Source organism: Schistocerca cancellata, chromosome 6 (genome assembly GCF_023864275.1).
Source record: "Schistocerca cancellata isolate TAMUIC-IGC-003103 chromosome 6, iqSchCanc2.1, whole genome shotgun sequence".
NCBI lineage: Eukaryota > Metazoa > Arthropoda > Insecta > Orthoptera > Acrididae > Schistocerca > Schistocerca cancellata.
The window spans coordinates 174,781,349-174,805,255 of record NC_064631.1 but is presented as its reverse complement, the minus strand read 5'-3'; the positions used below and the strand labels follow the sequence as shown (position 1 = coordinate 174,805,255).

The 23,907-nt window shown below is 44.8% G+C and overlaps 1 protein-coding gene across 1 annotated transcript in view; it reads right to left on the bottom strand.

The window, feature by feature from the left end:
• LOC126191320 (cytochrome P450 6k1-like) overlaps window positions 1–23,907 on the bottom strand; it is a 211,925-nt gene that overhangs the window by 66,459 nt on the left and 121,559 nt on the right. The window contains exon 2 of the mRNA XM_049932150.1: window positions 4,412–4,641. Coding sequence (XP_049788107.1) covers window positions 4,412–4,641 — 230 coding nt within the window. The remainder of the gene's footprint in view (window positions 1–4,411; window positions 4,642–23,907) is intronic.

Here is a 23,907-nt window from a genome sequence, read left to right as displayed (position 1 = left end):
TGCGTACTATCTGAAACACACTCCTTGGTTACTTCGTTCCATAATCTGGAAACTGCATCATTACTGTCATACTAGCCGAAATTCTGATACCAAATTGATGGACACAAGTTAATGTCATGTATATGTTATTCTGCATCCATTAAAGTAAGAACATCGCAAAAAGATGTCACAGACAACAGCTTATAGTAACGTGCCACAATGTGACTTTACAATGCATTGTCATCTGGTAAGGACACATTTCCGTCCCTCAGTGACACTCATATCTGCCTCCGTTTACAAGTAAATGCGAACTATTCAGTGGCGGCAATGCCGCGAACGCTGGCAAGCTATTGTTGTAAATGCATGTAGATTAAATAAATGAAATAAAAGTAATTTCGCATGTATCATTATAATAAACGTAATTTTTCCTCACTTATTGTGAAATGTGAGGTAACATCTTAAAATAAAAGACGTGTGCAGTCACACTTGTGATGAAAGCAGAAGGGAGACGTGTGATCCGTATACTGCAGAAGCAGTAGTGCTGCTCCACAGGCTCGCGCCTGCGGTCGGCTCGCGCCGGCAATATTAAACACTCGGAATGTCGTCGGCTCGGCTCCGGGAGGCTTACGCCGTGTCGGCGCGGCCCGGCCGCCAGTCTGAACACCGCAATTCAAAACCATGTGTCTGATATCAAAGCGGGCGGCGGCCCGGCCAGGCTCGGCTCGGCCCGGCCGGAAGTGTGAACGCAGCCTTATTGTGCGGTTCGGCCCCCGGTGGACCCCCCAGGGAACGTCTCACACCAGATGAATGTAGCCCCTATGTTTGCACCGAGCGAGGTGGCGCAGTGGTTAGACACTGAACTCGCATTAGGGAGGACGACGGTTCAATCCCGCGTCCGGCCATCCTGATTTAGGTTTTCCGTGATTTCCCTAAATCGCTCCAGGCAAATGCCGGGATGGTTCCTTTCAAAGGGCACGGCCGACTTCCTTCCCCATCCTTCCCTAATCCGATGAGACCGATGACCTCGTTGTCTGGTCTCCTTCCCCAAAACAACCCCAACAACCAACCCCCTACGTTTGCGTGGTAGAGTAATGGTGGTGTACTCATACGTGGAGAACTTGTTTGTGCAGCAATCGCCGACAAAGTGTAACTGAGGCGGAATAAGGGGAACCAGCCCGCATTCGCCGAGGCAGATGGAAAACCGCCTAAAAATCATCCACAGACTGGCCGGTTCACCGGACCTCGACACAAGTCCGCCGGGCGGATTCGTGCCGGGGACCAGGCGCTCCTTCCTGCCCGGAAAGCTGTGCGTTAGATCGCATGGCCAATTGGGCGGGGAAGCCTTACTTAAGTAAAATTAAAATATCCTTAAATAATTCCTTTTCAGGCACAAGAATTTAGACATATGGCAGCAGGCCTTACTTAACTAAAATTAAAATATCTTCTCGGCTACAGGCCCAAATAATATTTCAGATCAGCAAGGAAATTCTTTAAAGGCAAGCATTTACCAATTTCGGCTAAAAGCCATATTAAGGAAAATTTAAATTAATTCCTCGGCTGAAAGCCCAGTAATTTATCTACATAATAGAAGGCATAATAGACAAGCATTTACACAGCACAACAGAAAACCATCTTAAGAAAACTTGAAATATCTTGACATCTGAAGGCCCACACAATTATTCGAAATAATTAAACACAAACCTTAAAATAAGCATTTACACAGTACGGCTGAAGGCCATTTTAATAATTCAAGATAATTAAAGACAAACATTACAGACAGGAATTTACACATTACGGCTGAAAGCCACAGATTCTAAAACAAACGCTGCTGAAAGCCTAAATACAGAGCAAACAAGAATTTTAAATAAACACGGCTGAAAGCCTAATCTTAAAATACTTCGCATAAGATTCGGCTGGAGGCCTTATACTGAATATAGAACAGACAAAATTAATACACTGCTGAAGGCCTGACACAGTACTTGCGACAAAAGAAATCACAATCACAAACAACAGAACAGTGGTGCTCATAAGTGTTATAAGGGTCGGCCTGGGGTGGAAACTCTAACAAGTTTAGGTGAGGCAGGCAGCCAAGCTTAGCACTAAATAATTGGGTGGCAGCACGGCCTAGGGACGGCTGGCGAATCAACCAACAACCTAATCAATTCCCTCTGTCGCAACTGTCCTACCACCTACTCCATTACGCAGACAGCATTCATCTGCTCAGCGGAAATCACAGAAGCTACACACAGTTCCACGTAAACACTTGCACCAAGACTCCGACAATCCTAAAACCAATCACTGTGGGACAACAAGGAGAAATCACAAGTCGACACATGCAGAGTTTCCGTAAGCGGTCGGCGACCAAATACACGTCGTCCGGTGAGACGAACGGCCGGAGGAACGACCAACCAAGATCGTCCCCAGCTCAAGTTATGTGTGTCGGCAAGGGTCAGGCGAATCATGGCTGTCCAGAGCTCACTGTAGCTCCATCCCGACTCCCTTGATGTCCATTGGGGCACACTGGCTCGGACACAACCATGCAGTGGTAACTCTTGCCCATTGGCGACGACATCTCTGCAGAAGGAAGGTACCGGCCCACGTCCGGGAAGATGACCAACTGACGAGGCCCAGAAACGATCAAAAGGCCAAATACAGGGTGGTCAATGAAACGACCAACCGAGCGACCAACCAGCGGTCGTTCCCGCTCCAATCATGCGTGTGGTCAGCGGTCGGCAAGTACTGTCTGTCAGCACCTCACTGGTGCCCCGTCCCCCGACTGCCGCTCCGTCCCTGACCAAACTCATGACACACCACGACCTGGAAATACCAGCGGTCGCTCCAGAGATAGTACGACAGCGCACTGTAGTGACGCCAGTAAATCGAATGTGGAGGAGGCCACAGTACCGTTAAGACAAGGTGACAAGAAATAAACGGCATGAACACGAAACGCTCACGGCTCAGTAATGTTTTAATAAAAGTGATTATGAGATGTTTATACACTCCTGGAAATGGAAAAAAGAACACATTGACACAGGTGTGTCAGACCCAACATACTTGCTCCGGACACTGCGAGAGGGCTGTACAAGCAATGATCACACGCACGGCACAGCGGACACACCAGGAACCGCGGTGTTGGCCGTCGAATGGCGCTAGCTGCGCAGCATTTGTGCACCGCCGCCGTCAGTGTCAGCCAGTTTGCCGTGGCATACGGAGCTCCATCGCAGTCTTTAACACTGGTAGCATGCCGCGACAGCGTGGACGTGAACCGTATGTGCAGTTGACGGACTTTGAGCGAGGGCGTATAGTGGGCATGCGGGAGGCCGGGTGGACGTACCGCCGAATTGCTCAACACGTGGGGCGTGAGGTATCCACAGTACATCGATGTTGTCGCCAGTGGTCGGCGGAAGGTGCACGTGCCCGTCGACCTGGGACCGGACCGCAGCGACGCACGGATGCACGCCAAGACCGTAGGATCTTACGCAGTGCCGTAGGGGACGGCACCGCCACTTCCCAGCAAATTAGGGACACTGTTGCTCCTGGGGTATCGGCGAGGACCATTCGCAACCGTCTCCATGAAGCTGGGCTACGGTCCCGCACACCGTTAGGCCGTCTTCCGCTCACGCCCCAACATCGTGCAGCCCGCCTCCAGTGGTGTCGCGACAGGCGTGAATGGAGGGACGAATGGAGACGTGTCGTCTTCAGCGATGAGAGTCGCTTCTGCCTTGGTGCCAATGATGGTCGTATGCGTGTTTGGCGCCGTGCAGGTGAGCGCCACAATCAGGACTGCATACGACCGAGGCACACAGGGCCAACACCTGGCATCATGGTGTGGGGAGCGATCTCCTACACTGGCCGTACACCACTGGTGATCGTCGAGGGGACACTGAATAGTGCACGGTACATCCAAACCGTCATCGAACCCATCGTTCTACCATTCCTAGACCGGCAAGGGAACTTGCTGTTCCAACAGGACAATGCACGTCCGCATGTATCGCGTGCCACCCAACGTGCTCTAGAAGGTGTAAGTCAACTACCCTGGCCAGCAAGATCTTCGGATCTGTCCCCCATTGAGCATGTTTGGGACTGGATGAAGCGTCGTCTCACGCGGTCTGCACGTCCAGCACGAAAGCTGGTCCAACTGAGGCGCCAGGTGGAAATGGCATGGCAAGCCGTTCCACAGGACTACATCCAGCATCTCTACGATCGTCCCCATGGGAGAATAGCAGCCTGCATTGCTGCGAAAGGTGGATATACACTGTACTAGTGCCGACATTGTGCATGCTCTGTTGCCTGTGTCTATGTGCCTGTGGTTCTGTCAGTGTGATCATGTGATGTATCTGACCCCAGGAATGTGTCAATAAAGTTTCCCCTTCCTGGGACAATGAATTCACGGTGTTCTTATTTCAATTTCCAGGAGTGTATTTTGACTTACCTTTCAGCTTCCGGTATGAGTCAGTGACATCCATTGGCATGGACCGCTTGCCCACAAAACTTTCGTATACATTGCCAAAGGGGAACTGAGGTTCCAGGTAAGGCACTCCCTTCTTCTGCCAGTACTTGTACGAGTGGGAGAACCACACGTACGCTGCCACCACTGCCAGCGACACGACGACCAGCAGCTCGGTGAGCCACGATTCTGCATACAAGCCCATGCTGGTGGACCTGAAACACGAACAAACATGCTGGCGTGAGTGCCACGAACTGCTGGATGATTCTCATTACTATCTGCTACAGTGCATGTGCGCTCTCTGACCTCTACGCCTTCCCCACTCCCTACCTCTTTGTCACTATCTCTTTCACCCCATCACTTTCTCTCACTCTCCCCAGTGCACCCTGACACCCATTCCGTGGAAGATATCCTCTGCAGACGATCAAACATTTTAGCAACACTTACGTGGAATACTGTCATTCCCAGACAGTTTCATTGAAGATTCAGTATCTGAAAGCATCCCTGAGTCATTCATACTGTTGAGATGCAGTGTAATCGTTGCTAAAATTAAAAGTTTTGGCAATGTTGTCAAAGAAAACCATGTGAATAATAGCCTTTTGTGGGGTTAGATGTGAAACTCGCCGGCTGTCCCGGTCAGTTGGGATCTTCTTACGACCACTCCTCTTAGGGCTGCGAGTGCTGCCCAAGTTGTGCTTATCGACAAAAGCTGGAAACCTAACGGTGCGCAATTCGAAGAGGGAGAATGAGCACACTGGCATATTTGAATGACAAATACTCTAAAGAATGCATGAAAACTTTTCAGGATTACGTTGAAACATGGTAGACAAACATTGAGGCCGAACTCAAAAGCAGAGGAAGAGAAGTAAAACACGGTCACAAAATACATAATGCTTTATGTCAATAACCCATTATTTAAACTGCTTATACAACACTGTTAGGCACATAATTCCAGAAACTTTTATGAAAAGTGTTAACGGGGAAGTTTCCACCATAAAAATGTGCATGGTATAGTGAACAGCATTCAGCCCGTATCATGTGCTACATGTATTGTATAGTTATACCGCCTCTAAGCATATGTATATGCCCCTAAGAACAACGAAAAGCCGGCCGCACTGCCCGAGCGGTTCTAGGCGCTTCAGTCTGGAACCGCGCAACCGCTACGGCCGCAGGTTCGAACCCTGCCTCGGGCATGGATGTGTGTGATGTCCATAGGTTAGTTAGGTTTAAGTAGTTCTAAGTTCTAGGGGACTGATGACCTCAGATGTTAAGTCCTATAGTGCTCAGTGCTATTTGAACAACGAAAATTTTGGAGCAAAACAACCCACGTCATTCAGAGAGGCGGCTCACACTGCACTAAAGACGAAACCTATGTCAGTTTTTAAAACTAAAACCCGCATTCCAGTTCAGCGATTTGCCCGTTATAACAGACAGTAAGATCCTCTGTCCTGGTGAATCATATTAACGTGAAGAATTATTTATGGCTTTGGCTATAGAGGGGGCACAGCAAGAGAAATAAACTTAATAGCCTATGACAGTCATTCTCAATCTTCTTTTGTTCGAGGCACATTTTTACAGTGTAGTAGAAGTAGTGGCTCCGGTCTCGTAAACTGACATACGGCCGGGAGAGCGGCGTGCTGCCCACATCCCCCTCCATATCAGCATTCAGTGACACTTGTAGGTTGAGGATGAGACGACGGCCGGTCGGCACCGTTGGGCCGTCATGGCCTGTTTGGGCGGAGTTAAGTTTTTAAGTTCCAGCGGCACACTGACAACAGAGCTGGCAACAGTGAGTAGGGACTGACGAACGAGCAACGATACTTTAGTTCAATTCTTTTATCTTGGCGGTTCGCGCATGCCCGCCGAGATGCGGGAGATTGCTGCGTTGCCAGTTGTACGCGCCAAGAGAAACAGCGCCATAGTATATAGTTCACAAACCTGCGTTTAGGGGGGAGCGCGCAGTTTATGAAGTAAAGCCACCACGGCCGCATTGACCCTTTCGCTGCTACAGAGACGTGCTCCCCGCATTCCGTGATGTGCGCAATTTTGTCATCAATGCACTGGTCGCCTGTGCAGACACATGGTGTTTTGACTGGTTTGACACACTTTATCATTCGATTTCACAAAAACTATTTGGCCCAAAAATTTGATTTTTACCAATCTTCCTGACTGATACCTTCCCCCCATAAATGACTTAATTTTGTTTCGAAGTTCAACGCAGTTATTGTGCAGCATTAGGTGTAGTAAACCATTGCACGAAATTTTGAAGGTTTGCAGAGGTGAAAGTCCATAGCGTATAGTCGATTTCAGTTGTCACCAGAAATTTCACAAAATTACATTCAAACGAATAAAATTCATGAAGTAAGACACTTCGATATTGTTTTAAATAAAGAAAATATTAAGCACTGATCAAGGCTTGAACTCAGAACCTTTCACTTAGCAGCCATACACACTAACCATAACACTAACGCAGTTCATCTTTTAATACATCTCCCGGAGGACTTTAAAACATATCGCAAAATTCGGACAAACACTGTTGGTATGACTATGAATTATTCACGTTTCGTCGAAGTATAATAGGAAATAAACAATTACCGCTGTTCTTTACTGCGAAAAAGCGTTTTGTGAGAATGATCCAAACACCTTTCCTTGCTATCGCCTGAATTAGGAGGCTTATTGCTGTGTTTGGTTTAATTAATTAATAGAATATGAAGCAATTGTTATAAAGAATGCTTTTTCCAAACTTTCTATAAAAGAAAGTCTGCTATCAAGACATTGCTTTTGTTCAATTACTATGAACGTTTCTAAAACTGAAGACACTCGTCCGTGCTGTGCACTGCAGTCGAGCTCTGGCAACGTCGTTCTCTGTTCATTGGCTGACTGTGTTTTGTGACGTCAGATGCGCAGAACGAACCTAACATCGGCCGCCGTCATAAATGACGTGCAGTTTAGAATGCAAGAACGGAAACAATAAGGGTTCTAGCGATGTCCCCACCACACGTTCGAACTCTGACCAAGCGACCAATAACAAGTCAGAACTGGAAGGCCAATCGGAAAGCACTATGTTTCACCTTCGCGCAGGTTTATATTTTAACTACGTTACACGAGCTAAAGCTCGCTTTGTTTTGCCTGTTTGAAGCTCGCAGCGGATTCAGTGTGATTAGTTACAGTGACATGCGGACGAACAAAAGACAAATAGCTTGAGGAGTTTAGCGCGGAATTGCAACATATTCGCAGAAAAAACAACTTCATATTTGCGACAACGAAGAATACAAATGTCATTTAAGCTGTAGTCTTAGGTTCCCGTCTAACAGCACCCTCGGAAATTGCAACATATTCCGAAAAAAATAGCAAATATTTGTGGCAAACGGGGAATAGAGAAAAGTGCCCTAACCTGGACTCTCCACCCTAAAGCAGGCCCCCTGGTCTCTTGGTTCGAAATTCTCCTCAAATGTAGTGGAACCAAATGTAAAGAACAGTCCAGGCTTCTGCAACTCTTAACGAGGTGCACAAGTCGTCAACTTCATTCGTTATTCATCAGGTCGCCATTATATATTTTGCCTATGGAAAAGGTTTTATATTGTCCTACGTTTTTCGTAATTTATTCTAGATATTAGCAGGTAAACCTCTAAACATGCGTTTGTTATTGAACAGTAAGGCTTAAGTTTAATGGTTACGATTATACCGTTTGATTTAGAAGTTCGATTCAAAATTTATTCTATTACAAAACGTAGACTTCAGTCACGTAAACAAGGCCACCAGAAGTTACTTACACTGGACCCATTACTTTTTCCTGTTTTAAGTCTCCCTGTATTAGTACATACTATTATTCTCTTGGAATTCTCTTGTGAAATCAAAGAGGATAATAGAGAGAGTTGATCAAAGACTCTGGAGTCCGTCTAAAATGACTAAAGCTGTTCTTGCAGTTCAAAAACAGATAAGTTGGAAGAAGGCCAGTAAACAGCTTAATGTTCGAATAACTGCTGTTATGAGAATCTCCAACATGCAACATGAATTACAGTACACCTGAGAAAGCAGCAAAAATAAAAAGAGGCAGACCTATAATTCCGGGTGAAGATCTTGAAGAGGAGCTGGTTTAGTGTTGTCTTGCTATGGAAGCTCCTATCTTAACGCGTAATCGCAATGACTTGTGAAGAAGGCTATACAACTGGCAGAGAGAAATAACATTGAACGCCTTTTCAAAGTCGAAATTGCTGGGAAAATGTGAGTTAGTCTTTCTCTTAAACACCACAAAACCATTTCTGTCAAAGAGAAAGTCTCTAGGAACATCGTATAAAAGGCTCTTGGGTTCAGCAAAGGAAATGCAGAGAAATTTTATAACTTAATGGAAGATGTTATGTCACACCTACTTTGAAACTAGGTTATGCTTTTTCTGATGTGATACCTTTTTCTAATTTTGTTTAGTGTTATTTTAATTATTTTTACAAGACAGCCAAATTTGTCAGCTGTTTTTGAAACTTGCTAAATGTGAAGTTCCTTTTGAAAATAATTTTTTCATAATAATTTTTTGTTACGTTTTCTGTTACTGAAATGGTGCATAACATTACAAGCTTTTAAAATGTAATTTATTATAGTTTACTGTTTCTTTAAAAACCAAAGACGTAATGGAAGTCTGCTTTTAGTCACTTTCCTCTCTAAATCTGTTCTAGAATTATGGAACATGTTTCATGCTCAAGCATTAAGACATTTTTAGAAAATGAACATATCCTCTATAAAAATCAACATGGGTTTCACAAACAGAGATCAAGCGCAACTCAGCCGCTCTGCTCCTCCATGAGATCCATAGCACGCCGCACAGGGTAGCCGCGCGGTCTTGGGCACCTTGCCACGGTTCGCACCCGTCGGAGGTTCCAGTCTTCCCTCGGGCATGGGTGTGTGTGTGTTGTACTTAGCGTAAGTTAGTTTAAGTTAGATTAAGTAGTGTGTGGGCTTAGGGACCGATGACCTCAGCAGTTTGGTCCCACAGGAACCCACCACAAATTTCCAAAATTCCACAGCGCAGTGGACAACGGCGCTCAGGTTGATGCCGTGCTCCTTGATTTCAGTAAGGCATATGACACCGTCCTGCACTTCCATTTAATGAAAAGACTACGAGCTTACGGAGTATCGGAGCTGACTTACGATTGGATTCAAGACTTTCTTGCAGATAGAACTCAACACGTCGCTCTTAACGGAACAAAATCGACAGACGTAAACGTAATATCCGGAGCACCACAAGGAAGTGTGTTAGGACCGTTGCTGTTCGCAATATATATAAATGGTCTAGATCAGGGGCGGGCAAACGTTGCACGCGGCTCATGAGCACACAGCGCTGCACGTGTGCTGCTCGCGTGCAACCGTCGAATGGGACTGTGGTGACAGCTGGCAGGGTGCGGCAATGTACCAGGCTAAGCTGTGGACGTTGAAGCGAAGCGACCACTACGTAGTGAACGTTGTATTTCAAGAACCGGAAAATGCAGAGTGAATCAAGGAAACGAAGTAGTGGAGATTTGCTATCTTTTAAAAAGGAATTGCTGTCTTTTAAAAAGGAATGGAAGAATCATTTTTTCTTTGTGCAAAAACGTGAAATTTCGAAATGACAGTATTCTCGCTGGTCAGCGGAAGTTTAATATTGAACGCCATTATAATAAATTTCAGTATGTTCCCGTACTTAGTGCAATAAAAGAGGAAATTCTCAAGCGATTTGGGGATATATCATACTTATCCCAAGGTTTTGAATAGTTCTCGAGACAATTTGCTGTTTCTGTAGATGACATTCATCCCAGTTTGCAAATGGAATTAACAGATCTACAATGTAGATTCTACAGCGTAATTCTCGTATGAGAGACAAGTTCCTTTTGGCAAGACGTGTAATAGATTTTTATCACAACTTTCCACAGCAAGAGTTTCCTCGTCTCCACCGTGAAGCCGCGAAGATAATATGTTTGGCTCGACATACGTTTGCGAGAGATTTTTTTCTGTTATAAAAAGTAATAAGTCTCGGTTAAGAGTAAACATCAGTAATGAAAATTTACGTAACTGTTTGCGTTTGTCTTCATGTAGAAATTTTGTTCCATAGATTAAACGTATTGTAAACTCCACCTGTGATAATTAAATAAAACGTATCGTAGGTAATAGGTACTCTTTCAAACCATGATTTCTTTCACGCACTCGTACTAACATTATTCCTTCATTCAATAAAGCAGGCCAGGAAACAAAACGCATTACGGAGGAAGAAGCGGAGAGACGGTATGGTGGGGAGGGGAGAGAAGCGGGTGGCCAGCTTGCCTCTGTGTGCACGCAGAATACCTGTTTACTGCACGCGTGCAAGTGCACCGCACACGTGCAGGATTTCTGCCCGCCCCTGGTCTAGTAGAAAGCGTTGGATGCTCTTTAAGGCTATTCGCAGATGATGCAGTTGCTTATAGCAAAGTAGCAACGCCAGAAGACAGTAAGAATTTCCAGAACGACCTGAATGACCTGCAGAATGGTGCAGACGACTCTGGCAGCTGACCCTGAACGTAAATAAAAGTAACACAATGCGCATACATAGGAAAAGAAATCCTCTACCGTACAGCTACACTACTGATGACAAACAGTTGGAGACAACGTCTGTCGTAAAATATCTAGGCGTAATTATCCAGAGAGACCTTAAATGGAATAACCACATAGATAGTGGGAAAAGCTGATACCAGACTCAGATTCATCGGAAAAATCTTAAAAAAACGTAACTCATCCACGAAAGAAGAGGCTTTTAAGGCGCTTGTTTGCCGCATTCTTGAGTATTGTTCATCATCTGGGATCCCTATCAGGTAGGACTCATAGAGGAGATAGAGGATATCCAACGAAGAGCAGCGCGTTTCGCCACGGGATCGTTTAGCTGGCGAGAGAGCGTTACGGAGATGCTAAACAAACTCCACTGGCAGACGTTACAAGAGAGGCGTTGTGCATCATGGAGAGATTTAATATTAAAATTTCGGAACAGCACATTTCAGGAGGAGTCGGACAACATATTATTTCCCTCCCCCCCCCCCCCCCCCCACACACACACACACATACATCTCGCGTATTGACCACGAGGAGAAAATTGGAGAAATTAGAGCTAATACAGAGGCTTACCGACAATCATTCTTCGCACGCACTGTTCGCGAGCGGAACAGGGTTGGAGGGATCAGATAGTGGTGCCGAAAGTACCATCCGCCACACACCATTAGGTGGCTTGCCGAGTCTGATGTAGATGTAGATGTAGAATGTCATTAGTGCTCATCCACTCACAGCAATTTAAGCTGTACTCTTTGGTTTCTCCCTAACCACGCCCAAGGAAAGTGCGATATACTCGGATAATGGTCAAATATTTCAAATATTTGTGAGAAGTAAGAATAGAAATAATCATTGCTGGTCTCAGAACTCGTCACAAACGAGAAGATAATACAAGTCAAGTACCTGCTTCCCTTGACACGGCCACAGTGAAAAGTGTAGACTTGTAAGATATTTAGTGTTAATGTGAGGATCTCCCGATTACTTTTACTGTTGATGCATCGTTGCCTGATATTTGCTTGTAAGAAATACTACACAGGGTGACTTGATAAATCTTCACAGAGCCAAAAATTACTTTGGTAAGGAAACGAACATAAACCTGCGCACGGATGAAACATAGCGCTTTTCGACTGTCCCAGTCCTGACTTTTCACTGCGTGCTTGTTTAGAGCTCAGACTGCTTGCTGGGGATATTGCTGGACCCTGTGTTGTTTCCGTTCTGGCATACGAGAGCCTCCGTAGAGCACGCGCACCGCTTCTCTTCACCAGTCAGTCGTCAGTTGATGCTGAGTTTGCTGGCACGAGCGGCCGAGCGGTTCTTGGCGCTACAGTCTGGAACCGCGCGATCGCTACGGTCGCAGGTTCGAATCCTGCCTCGGCCATTGATGTCTGTGATATCCTTAGGTTAATTAAGTTTAAGTAGTTCTAAGTTCTAGGGGACTGATGACCTCAGAAGTTTAGTCCCATAGTGCTCAGAACCATTTGAACCATTTGATGTTGATTTTTAGTAACTCGTGCGTATGCATTGCCCGATTAATATGTTTCGGTATGGATAAGTTTTGATTAAAATGAGAAATGTTGAAGATGACTCAGTGACAGAAACAAATAACAGAAACAAAAGTGAGAACGAACAGATTCCAAACGTAAATCTCGTGAAAGCAATGCAACCTACTGGAACATTAAGTAAGTATCAAGAGAACTAGTCAAACTTTGGATTTACGAGTACGTTCAGTGGACCTGAAAACTGTCCGTTGCCAGACTGTGTCGTTGCGGAGAAAAAATAAGCAGTGGAATACTTTCCTTCGAGGAGATGATGTACAGACATATAAGGAATAACTGTCTTTCCATTGCTGTAGGCACTGAAGAAAAGACGTTTTGGTGCAAAAAGACAGCGTAACATGCAGTATATGAACCACGCTACTTTCGAGTTCCCAGCACAAAGTTCTGAATGTAGAGCAAGAAAATGGTTCAAATGGCTCTGAGCACTATGGGACTTAACATCTGAGGTCATCAGTCCCCTAGAACTTATAACTACTTAAACATAACTAACCTAAGGACATCACACACATCCATGCCCGAGGCAGGATTCGAACCTGCGACCGTAGCGGTCGCGCGGTTCCAGACTGAAGCGCCTAGAACCGCTCGGTCACAACGGCCGGCGAATGTAGAGCACAAAGGACTAAATCGGCCACACAGTTCCCACTAAGAACAGCTCGTCCGAAAAGCTCCGTTTTCGCTCCACTTACGTACTTCGCGTCATGTAGTACATAAATTGACATTCGCAGCAATATGCACAAGAAGCCTATTTCGTGTCATGGATGTTCGGTGAAAGATATTCAAAAGGAAAGAGAGCGTCTAGAATTCCTTCTGTTTGCTCAATAATTATGAAGACATGAAATTTAACGAGAACTAAACTTCATAGGAAACAAACAAGACTTTACGTACCCCAAAAGGGTTTAGAGTTATCCACTCAATACTTATTGTAGGTGCACTACTTGGTGCTTAAAATGTATGCATGATTTGTGTAGTACATCCTTTTATATTATTAAAATGATTACGAACTCTTTTTTAACTTAGCAATCTGAAATTTTATCCTCGTATAATTAAATCCTGGATGTGTCTAACAAAATGACCAGTAAGTTAAGAAATAAGTCTAAAAAATGATCGGAAAAGATACGGGATGATTAAAAAAGAAAGAACAGATTTCAGTTGTTTATTACAGACAAACTATGGAAGATAGAAACACACTGCGGATGTCACTTTTCTCACCTGAAACTACTGTAGGACAACGCTGGAACCGCCGCTTCGCCACTAGAAATAACATGATTTCCCTTGAAAGGGCTAGCAACCAAACAAACCTGAAGTTATGCACTGACTTCTAAAGCCACCGTATTCGCTTGGTGCATAAGTTCCGTTATGTTTTAATTTTGCATGTTGGTATTCCGGTTGCTAAGGGCTTATTTATCGATAATCATTTTTTATTTGTAGTTCACTGTTGTATTTGAGTTTAAATATAGTCATTTTGTCATTAGGAGTGAGTGAGTGAGCTGTGGACGTTAGAAAATGGAGTGTCAAGTGGAGAAATCTGCACATTTCCGACGTAGTCTTCTGTTTGAGGTCAATGGACGAGTGAATGCAGCCAGAAACATTTGCGTTGTGTATGGGGGTAATGCCTTTGGACAGCACGGCAAGAAAATGGTTTTTCTCGTTTTAAAGAGGATCGTTTTGACGTTAGTGACTCTCCACGTTCAGGAAGTCCTTCGGGGTTTGATGAAGATCGTTCAAATACATTAATCCAGAATGATCCATGTCAGTGTGCTCGAAAACTGGCAGATGTGATGAACTGTGATAATTCCACCATCGTGCGACGTTTGTGTGCAATGAGGAAGGTTCAGAAGTAGGAGGTATGGGTACCGCACCCTCTAAGCCAAAATTACAAAAATCAGCAGGTGGCCACGTGTACATTTCTGCTTGCTCATCATTAATTGGTTCGTGAATAAAGGAATGATTGAGCCCAGACATAGCAGTAACTCGCCGTACAAAGACTGCGCGCTCTCACAAAAGATAATGTTATGCATCTGAGGAACAGCGACGTTGTGATGCGCTATGAATCGCTTTCGTGAGGTGTAGCTATCACTGCTGAAAGTTGGGAAGTTTTGGTAAGTTCCTATGGGACCAAACTGCTGAGGTCATCGGTCCATAGGCTTACATACTACTTAATCTAACTTAAACCAACTTTCGCTAAGGACAGCACACATCCCATGCCAGAGGGAGGACTCGAACGTCCGACGGCGGGAGCCGCGCGAACCGTGGCAAGGCGCCTGAGACCGTGCGGCTACCCCGCGCGGCCATAACAAGAGACGCAGTCGAAGAACAACGACCAGAAGACTGCGTGAAGTAGTGGTACTTCACGATAACAACCGCCCGCATTCTGCTAGATAGATATTCAGCGATCATAGGCCCTGCAGACAACGCTCTGCTTCCACAAACTGCCTCCATTCCTATGTGTTTTGTGCCGGGTTCCTCCAGGTGCCTTCAATTCCCAGGGCTGCTAGGTCCTTCGCCAGGTCTAGCATTCTGCTAGACTGACAATAAACGCTATACAGGAGTTGGGTTGGGAAGCTATTCCACGCCCGCCTTATTCACGTGATCGCACAACCTCAGACTTCCACCTTTTTCACTATCTATCGAACAAACTTCAAGGAACTTCTTTTCCTGATGAAAATGCGGTCCGAACACGGCTGGACGAGTTCTTCACGTCAAAACCACGTGATTTCTACAGTCGCGGTGTGGAAAAGTTACCCCAGTGTTAGCAGACTGTTGTAAATCGTGAAGGAAATAATAAGGAGAATAATATTATTGATGACTAAAGTCTTTCTTGTGCGTATCTGTTGTGTTTCTTACACTTATGCAAAAACGCAATGAACTTATTCACCAGCCGCATATTTTCCAGTCACGCTCGGTTCTGGACGAATGCAAGAATGACTGGCTTAAACTTGGGTTCACTAGCATCAGAGACAAACATTTGCAAACATGCCAGAATGAGATTTTCACTCATTCTGGAAACATCCCCGAGGCTGTGGCTAAGCCATGTCTCCGCTATATCCTTTCTTTCAGGAGTACTAGTTCTGCAAGGTTCGCAGAAGAGCTTCTGTAAAGTTTGGAAGGTAGGAGACGAGGTACTGGCAGATGTAGAACTGTGAGGAAGGTGCGTGAGTCGTGCTTGGTTAGCTCAGTTGGACGCCGGCACGGTAGCTCAGCGTGTTCGGTCAGAGGGTTAGCAGCCCTCTGTAATAAAAAAAACTGAGTTAATCGATCAACAACGAACTTAAGCGGATGTCTTACGACGTCCGCCCCGAGCAGATACAATGAACAAGAGCGAACAAAATGAGATAAAAAAAAAAAGTTGGTAGAGCACTTGCCCGCTAAAGGCAAAGGTCTTGAGTTCGAGTCTCGGTCCGACACACAGTTTTAATCTGCCAGCAAGTTTCAGTTGTAAACATTCATTAGAATTCTGTAAGGAATAAAAAACCTAGACTCACATTTTTACGGTCGAATGGAAAGGGCAAAGAGGAGGGAGGAATACACTGCCCTTTTGGATGTCTGTGCTCTATGTTACATGCTTTATGTAGCTTACTGTTAAGTTATCAGTCCACTGCCTTCTTATCCAGGAGATAACGCGTGTGCAGTAACTAGCAAAGACGACCTTCGCGGAAACTGCATTCATCCTGCATACATTTCAAAGGTAAATCCATCGTAAAAGGGCTGTTAATCTTCGCTCAAAGTTCGCCTTCACGTTGACAAAAAGAGTACCTTAACAACAGAGAGAGAGAGAGAGAGAGAGAGAGAGAGAAAGGGGGGCAGAAAACAGAAGCGTTTGCAGGCAGCAGCAGACTTACCGGTTCTCTGGCGCTCACTAACTGTTTATGACTGATGTTTACGTCTGTATATAAGAGGGCAGGCTCTTCATATCACAGTGACTAAGGGAAACCTTATCAGGCGCGTGAGTCTAACGCGCTCTGATTAATGATAGATAATATTAATCTCTTGGGAACTCCACGGTACAAGTAACGGTCACAAGACATCTCACATGTCAATTACTTGTAACGTGCAGCGTTATTAATGAAAATAAGCTTTCCACATTATATAAGAAATAGTTGGATACTGACTGAACTTGGTAATGAAGGTTCTTTTCCAATCAGGCGCAGTATTAGAACATTGCTGTGGAAGAGGTGTAGAAAGACACAGGTGCCAGTATTCCCTCTATTGTATGAGGTACCTTACCTCCATAAACGAAAGAATGAAACGCTTTGTATTTTTTTACTGCTTGGCTACATTGAAATCGTGAGCAATCATACTCACAGTGTAGAAAAACCAGCCGATAAAGCTATAAGAGCACATCAGGCAAACAGGGATTTTAAAAGCAACAGATATTTACAAGTAGAATGATAAGTCAAATGCAAGAGAAATGAATCTTAGAAAATGTCGAAGTGTAGAAACATATCTTATATTTAAATAATAATGCTAGCTGGTATATTTTGAGTACATGTATTAGTCATTCATTGTTTCAACAGTAATTCGTCAGTGGTTCCCTCTCAGTATTCAACTTGAGCGCCCAGGTTCGGTGGGCAACCAACTTGGCCGCTCTCACAGCTAACTCCTCATGATCCGACAGCGCATGCACGCCGCCAGCAGTCCTTGCCTGGCTTCACGCCTCGGAGACTTCCTCGCTGCTCTGTCACGACCGACTGACCACCCCAGACACCACCACCACCCGGAAATATTAGTGGTCACACCAAAGATAGTACAACAGTACTAGTATCGATAAGTGCTGTTGTTGCCACTCAAGGAGGCAAGCCAGAAACTTCGTTACGCCAGTAAGTAAGGAAGAAACAAGACTCCACTCAATGTGACAAAATGCCAAAGAACAAATGGCATGAATGTGAGCCGCATATGGCTCAGTATTCGTGAATGAACGTGAGTAGTGGAGTAATGTACTTGTATGTCATGGGCCATTTTGATTAATGGTTATTTAATGCCAATGAGATACCTCACCCAAGGTCAAGGACAAGGTCACCTCCCCTCACACCCCCATTTCCACCACTCTTTCCACACCACCACCTCTTCTCCCCACTGACTTCACCCACCACCTGTCCCATAACCTCTCCTCCTTTTCAAGCAACTGATTAAGCTCAGTTTTGTCCTGCTCTCATTGGTGTTAGGTCAGAAGCATTATCATGCTGGTCATTACCCAATTAAAGGCTAATAATTGTCAATGATTACCTTATTACTATCATTCATTCCCAGTTACAGTGTAATAAGTACCAATGATTCATTGTCACTACCATTCTATAACGATTAAAAATGAGGTGTGCACTGTCATGTTATAACGATTCTGAAATGCCCTTCAACGATGGTTGAGTATACATGACATATCACAGTCACCATTCATTCAGTATTTAAATAAATATTGTCGAAAATAGACAATTTGTAGTATGCCTACTGAGTAAATGCAACAGACATGGTTTTACTACCCCAAAATGATTTCTACTTCGAAATAAAAACGACTCATAATAACTGGCAAAATCACTAAGAGGTTAAGAAAACGCGATCCTCAGAAACTGAGTCACATTTCACATAAATAATAACACAGAAAACACTCCTGTTCACTATGTTACGAGTAGTTTGAAATCATAAACACGTCGTATTTCGCATCATAATAACAGACAAAATCACTGACAGGTTAAAAATACGCGTCCCCCCAAAACCGCGTCATTTCGGCGTAAATAAGAACATAAAAAACACTCCTGTTCACTTTGTTACGTCTAGTTTGAAATTAAAAACACGTCATATTTCGCATCACAATAACTGGCAAAATCACTGGCAGGTTAAAAAAACGCGTCCCCCAAAACCACGTCATATTTCGTGTAAACAGTAACAGATGGCTCTCAGCACTATGGGACTTAACATCTGAGGTCATCAGTCCCCTAGAACTTAGAACTACTTAAACGTAACTAACCTAAGGACATCACACACATCCATGCCCGAGGCACGATTTGAGCCTGCGGCCGTATCAGCAGTGCAGTTCCGGACTGAAACGCCTGGAACCGCTCTGTCACAGCGGCCGGTTAAACAGTAACACAGAAAACACCCCTGTTCATTATGTTACCGGCAGAACCCGCCTCGGACATACACTGCTGGGAAAAAAAAAACGCATCATGACAGTCTCGTATGAAAATTTCGTAGTAAAACACGTCTGACAGGTCTCCTGCAACACTGGACTTGGCAGAGCATATCCGTGCCTCTTTCACAACTATTGAAGCTAGGGCATGCACTGTCCATACTAAGTAGACCGCAAATAATAATAATACAGCAAACAAGATGACGTCTCAAGATGGTAGGATGGTAGACTGCGACAGGCGGTGGCAGAAAAAATGACAAGTGAATGACAGAAAAAACTGTCAGTGAAACGACTGAAATGCGAAATCGCACTGTTACATGGCACTCAGTTTGCTAATCAGGCACAAAGCAGGGAATTTATATACTGAATCATACACACAGCTGACATTTTCCAATCATCTCCCATCTGCAAATCCCTGAGAACTGTATTTCAGTGAGTGAGATAGCTGACACAGAAAAAATAGGCAATATCAAATGGGGAAAGCACACTGGCTGCAGATTTTGCAAAAATTTTCAAAGCGAGAATTGTAGTGACATTGTGAATGCTTTCAATATTAATTCTGTAAAGATATCTACAATATTTTATTGTAAGTGTATGTTCAGATACCAATTACATTCATGTGGGAAGGATCCTCTTAGGTTAAAACGCGATCTATGGTACTAGCAATACAGCCATTTGTGCTGGCCATAGTTGTGATCTACTTCAATTTTCCATCTGTGGAATGTTAATATTTGAGAGAGACTAAGACAGAGCAATGTAGACTTTGACCCCCATTCATTTCTGTAATTCGAAGTGATATCCTCATGCAATTTGGGTAGTGTCGACCGATTGCTTTCAACTCAACCAAAAGGCTCAGACGAGCACCAATTTAAGCTCCTAAAATATGACACAGCTGCACTGTGGAACTTAGACTACCAGCTAAAACTGTAGAAATATGACGGCCTCATGTGATGACGAGAGCAGTAGATTGGCAGATATTTTTTAAAGATTGTATGTACTGCGTTTGGGATAGAATCAAGCAGTATTCTAAAACAAGCTTTGATCACGACCTGATCTAATAACCAATCACAAGCAGGCTTTCACTTCACTGCGTGTGTGTAATCTGTACCAACCGTTGCCCATATGGTTGTGTAAATTATGAGGCCAACTTCAGGAAAGATGGATTAATGTACAACTCACATGAGGCTGACATCACTATGTAACTGCCTCAATAGTGACAGCTACTGGATTGTGAGACTGCACATAGTTTACATTTTAAAAGAACTAAACTGTTTCGCGAAGTGTATATGATGCTGCGTATTTCACCATAGAGAAGAAATATGGCAATCATCTGATAGTATAACAATAACATGAAGTTCGTGTAGGTACTGAACACGATCACACACATACAGAATTTAATTTATGGTTTAGGAGGGTAACCTTGTAGCAGTTCGGTGACAGGCATTTAAAAATAATACTGTATGTAGGCTGCATGTTTCTACAACCTAGTTTGTGAAGGTCAAAACTATTTCTCATTTCTACTCAACATGTCCGCAATGATTGCAGCATGTGTTTCCACTAGTAATGTTCATACAATTCCTAAATCTAAATGGGGGCTATGCGCATATACCAGTCTGGTAAAAGCATCTCACAGCTTCTCCTCAGGTGTTCAGAATCCATCTTAGGAAGAGACCATAGCGTCTAGCTCACGTGGAAGGACACAGAAAAGACTGCGAAAAACAAAATGACCCAGAGACTGTGGTAAGCATGGAAGCATTCATTTGCGACAGCCATGAACGCAAGTAAAGAGCTGGAAGACATGAGAAAACAGATGTATGGGCTCACTAAAGCATGCAGAAATTTCATTAATCGTAAAAAGAGCATCATACTGACAAAAATTAAGCTATCTCTTAGATGTAGTCAAATGTGTGATGAAATCTAGAGAAGATTACAAACATTCACAGTGTAAACAATATAACGTATTTACGCAAAAATGCTCACCGGCGCAAGTTCTCACCATCAGTTGTCTTAGTGACTGGTGCACAGACGTAGCTCCAGCACCCAGCTCGCTTGAACGATGTGTGTGATCAGTCACTTCCACGCAACCATGTCTCCAAACTCTGGACCACTTCGATTATTAGTAATTCTGAGACAAGCAAGTTAAATAAACACTATTCATCCAGAAGGCAAACAGTTCGATCAGAGACAACAATCCACCGCAGGAAAGTTAGCAGAATCACTCCCCACCACATCTGGGAATATCAGAGTACTGCACTGAAGCGCCAAAGAAACTGGTATAGGCATGTGTATTCAAATTCAAAGATGTTGAAATTGGCAGAATACGGCGCTGCGGTCGGCAACGCCTATATAAGACAAGTCTCTGGCGCAGTTGTTAGATCGGTTACTGCTGCTACAAAATAGCAGCTTATCAAGATGGTTCAAATGGCTCTGAGCACTATGGGACTTAACATCTGAGGTCATCTGTACCCTAGAACTTAGAACTACGTAAACCTAACTAACCTAAGGACAGCACACACATTCATGCCCGAGGCAGGATTCGAACCTGCGACCGTAGCAGCAGCGCGGTTCCAGACTGAAGCGCCTAGAACCGCTTGGCCACACCGGCCGGCAGCTTATCAAGATTTAAGTGAGTTTGGACGTGGTGTTTGGCCGGGGTGGCCAAGCGGTTAAAGGCGCTACAGTCTGGAACCGCGTGACCGCTACGGTCGCAGGTTCGAATCCTGCTTCGGGTATGGATGTGTGTGCTGTCCTTAGGTTAGTTAGGTTTAAGTAGGTCTAAGTTCTAGGGGACTGATGACCTTAGAAGTTAAGTCCCATAGTGCTCAAAACCATTTGACGTGGTGTTGCAGTCGGCGCACGAGTGATGGGACACAGCATCTCCGAGGTAGCAAAGAAGTGGTGATTTTCCCGTATGACCATTTCACGAGTGTACCGTGAATATCAGAAATTCGCAAAACATCAAATCTCCGACATCGCTGTGACCTGAAGAAGATCTTGCAAGAGCGGGACCAACGACGACTGAAGAGAATCGTTAAACGTGATAGAAGTGCAACCCCTCCGCAAATTACTGCAGATTTCAAAGCTGGGCCATCAACAAGTTTCAGCGTGCGGACCATTCAACGTAACGTCATTGATATGGGCTTTCGGAGCCGAAGGCCCACTCGTGCACCCTTGACGACTACACGACACTAGGCTTTACGCCTAACTGGGTCCGTCAACACCGACATTGAATTGTTGACGACTGGAAACATTTTGCCTGGTCGGACGAGTAGCCTTTCAAATTGTATCAAGCGGATGGATGTGTACGGGTATGAAGACAACCTTATGAATCCATGGAGCAAGGAATTGCTCAAGTTGGTGGACGCTCTGTAATGGTGCGGGGCGTGTCCAGGTGGAGTGATATGGGACCCCTGATACGTCTAGACACGACTCTGACAGGTGACACGTACGTAAGCATCCTGTCCGATCACCTGCATCTATTCATGTCCATTGTGCATTCCGACGGACGTGGGTAATTCCACCAGGATAATGCGACACTCCAAACGTCCAGAATTGCTACAGAGTGGCTCCAGGAACACTCTTCTGAGTTTAAACACTTCCGCTGCCTACCATACGCCCCAAAAAAGAACATTATTGAGTATATCTGGGATGCTTTGCAGCGTGCTGTTCAGAAGAGATCTTCACCCCCTCGTACTCCTAGGGATTTATGGATATCCCAGCAGGATCCATTGTGTAATTTCCCTCCAGCACTACTTAGACATTAGTCGAGTCCATGCCACGTCGTGTTGCGGCACTTCTGCGTGCTCGCAGGGGACCGACGCGATATTAGGTTGAAATGGCTCCGAGGGCTATGGGACTTAACATCTGAGGTCATCAGTCCCCACGATATTAGGCAGGTGTACCAGTTTCTTTGGCTCTTCAGTGTATAATGGGATGGCTCCGAGGGCTATGGGACTTAACATCTGAGGTCATCAGTCCCCACGATATTAGGCAGGTGTACCAGTTTCTTTGGCTCTTCAGTGTATAATGGGATGGCTCCGAGGGCTATGGGACTTAACATCTGAGGTCATCAGTCCCCACGATATTAGGCAGGTGTACCAGTTTCTTTGGCTCTTCAGTGTATAATGGGATGGCTCCGAGGGCTATGGGACTTAACATCTGAGGTCATCAGTCCCCACGATATTAGGCAGGTGTACCAGTTTCTTTGGCTCTTCAGTGTATAATGGGATGGCTCCGAGGGCTATGGGACTTAACATCTGACGTCATCAGTCCCCACGATATTAGGCAGGTGTACCAGTTTCTTTGGCTCTTCAGTGTATAATGGGATGGCTCCGAGGGCTATGGGACTTAACATCTGAGGTCATCAGTCCCCACGATATTAGGCAGGTGTACCAGTTTCTTTGGCTCTTCAGTGTATAATGGGATGGCTCCGAGGGCTATGGGACTTAACATCTGAGGTCATCAGTCCCCACGATATTAGGCAGGTGTACCAGTTTCTTTGGCTCTTCAGTGTATAATGGGATGGCTCCGAGGGCTATGGGACTTAACATCTGACGTCATCAGTCCCCACGATATTAGGCAGGTGTACCAGTTTCTTTGGCTCTTCAGTGTATAATGGGATGGCTCCGAGGGCTATGGGACTTAACATCTGACGTCATCAGTCCCCACGATATTAGGCAGGTGTACCAGTTTCTTTGGCTCTTCAGTGTATAATGGGATGGCTCCGAGGGCTATGGGACTTAACATCTGAGGTCATCAGTCCCCACGATATTAGGCAGGTGTACCAGTTTCTTTGGCTCTTCAGTGTATAATGGGATGGCTCCGAGGGCTATGGGACTTAACATCTGAGGTCATCAGTCCCCACGATATTAGGCAGGTGTACCAGTTTCTTTGGCTCTTCAGTGTATAATGGGATGGCTCCGAGGGCTATGGGACTTAACATCTGAGGTCATCAGTCCCCACGATATTAGGCAGGTGTACCAGTTTCTTTGGCTCTTCAGTGTATAATGGGATGGCTCCGAGGGCTATGGGACTTAACATCTGAGGTCATCAGTCCCCACGATATTAGGCAGGTGTACCAGTTTCTTTGGCTCTTCAGTGTATAATGGGATGCCTTGTGACACGATTAGAGCAGAAATATCAGGAATGTGGCAAAGCAGATAATTTTTTAAAGTTTCCTCATCTAACAGTACGCCAAATGAGGGACCACTGAGATAATGGATCTGCAGTTCATTAATAGGCAGCTAAAAATAACTTACAGGCAG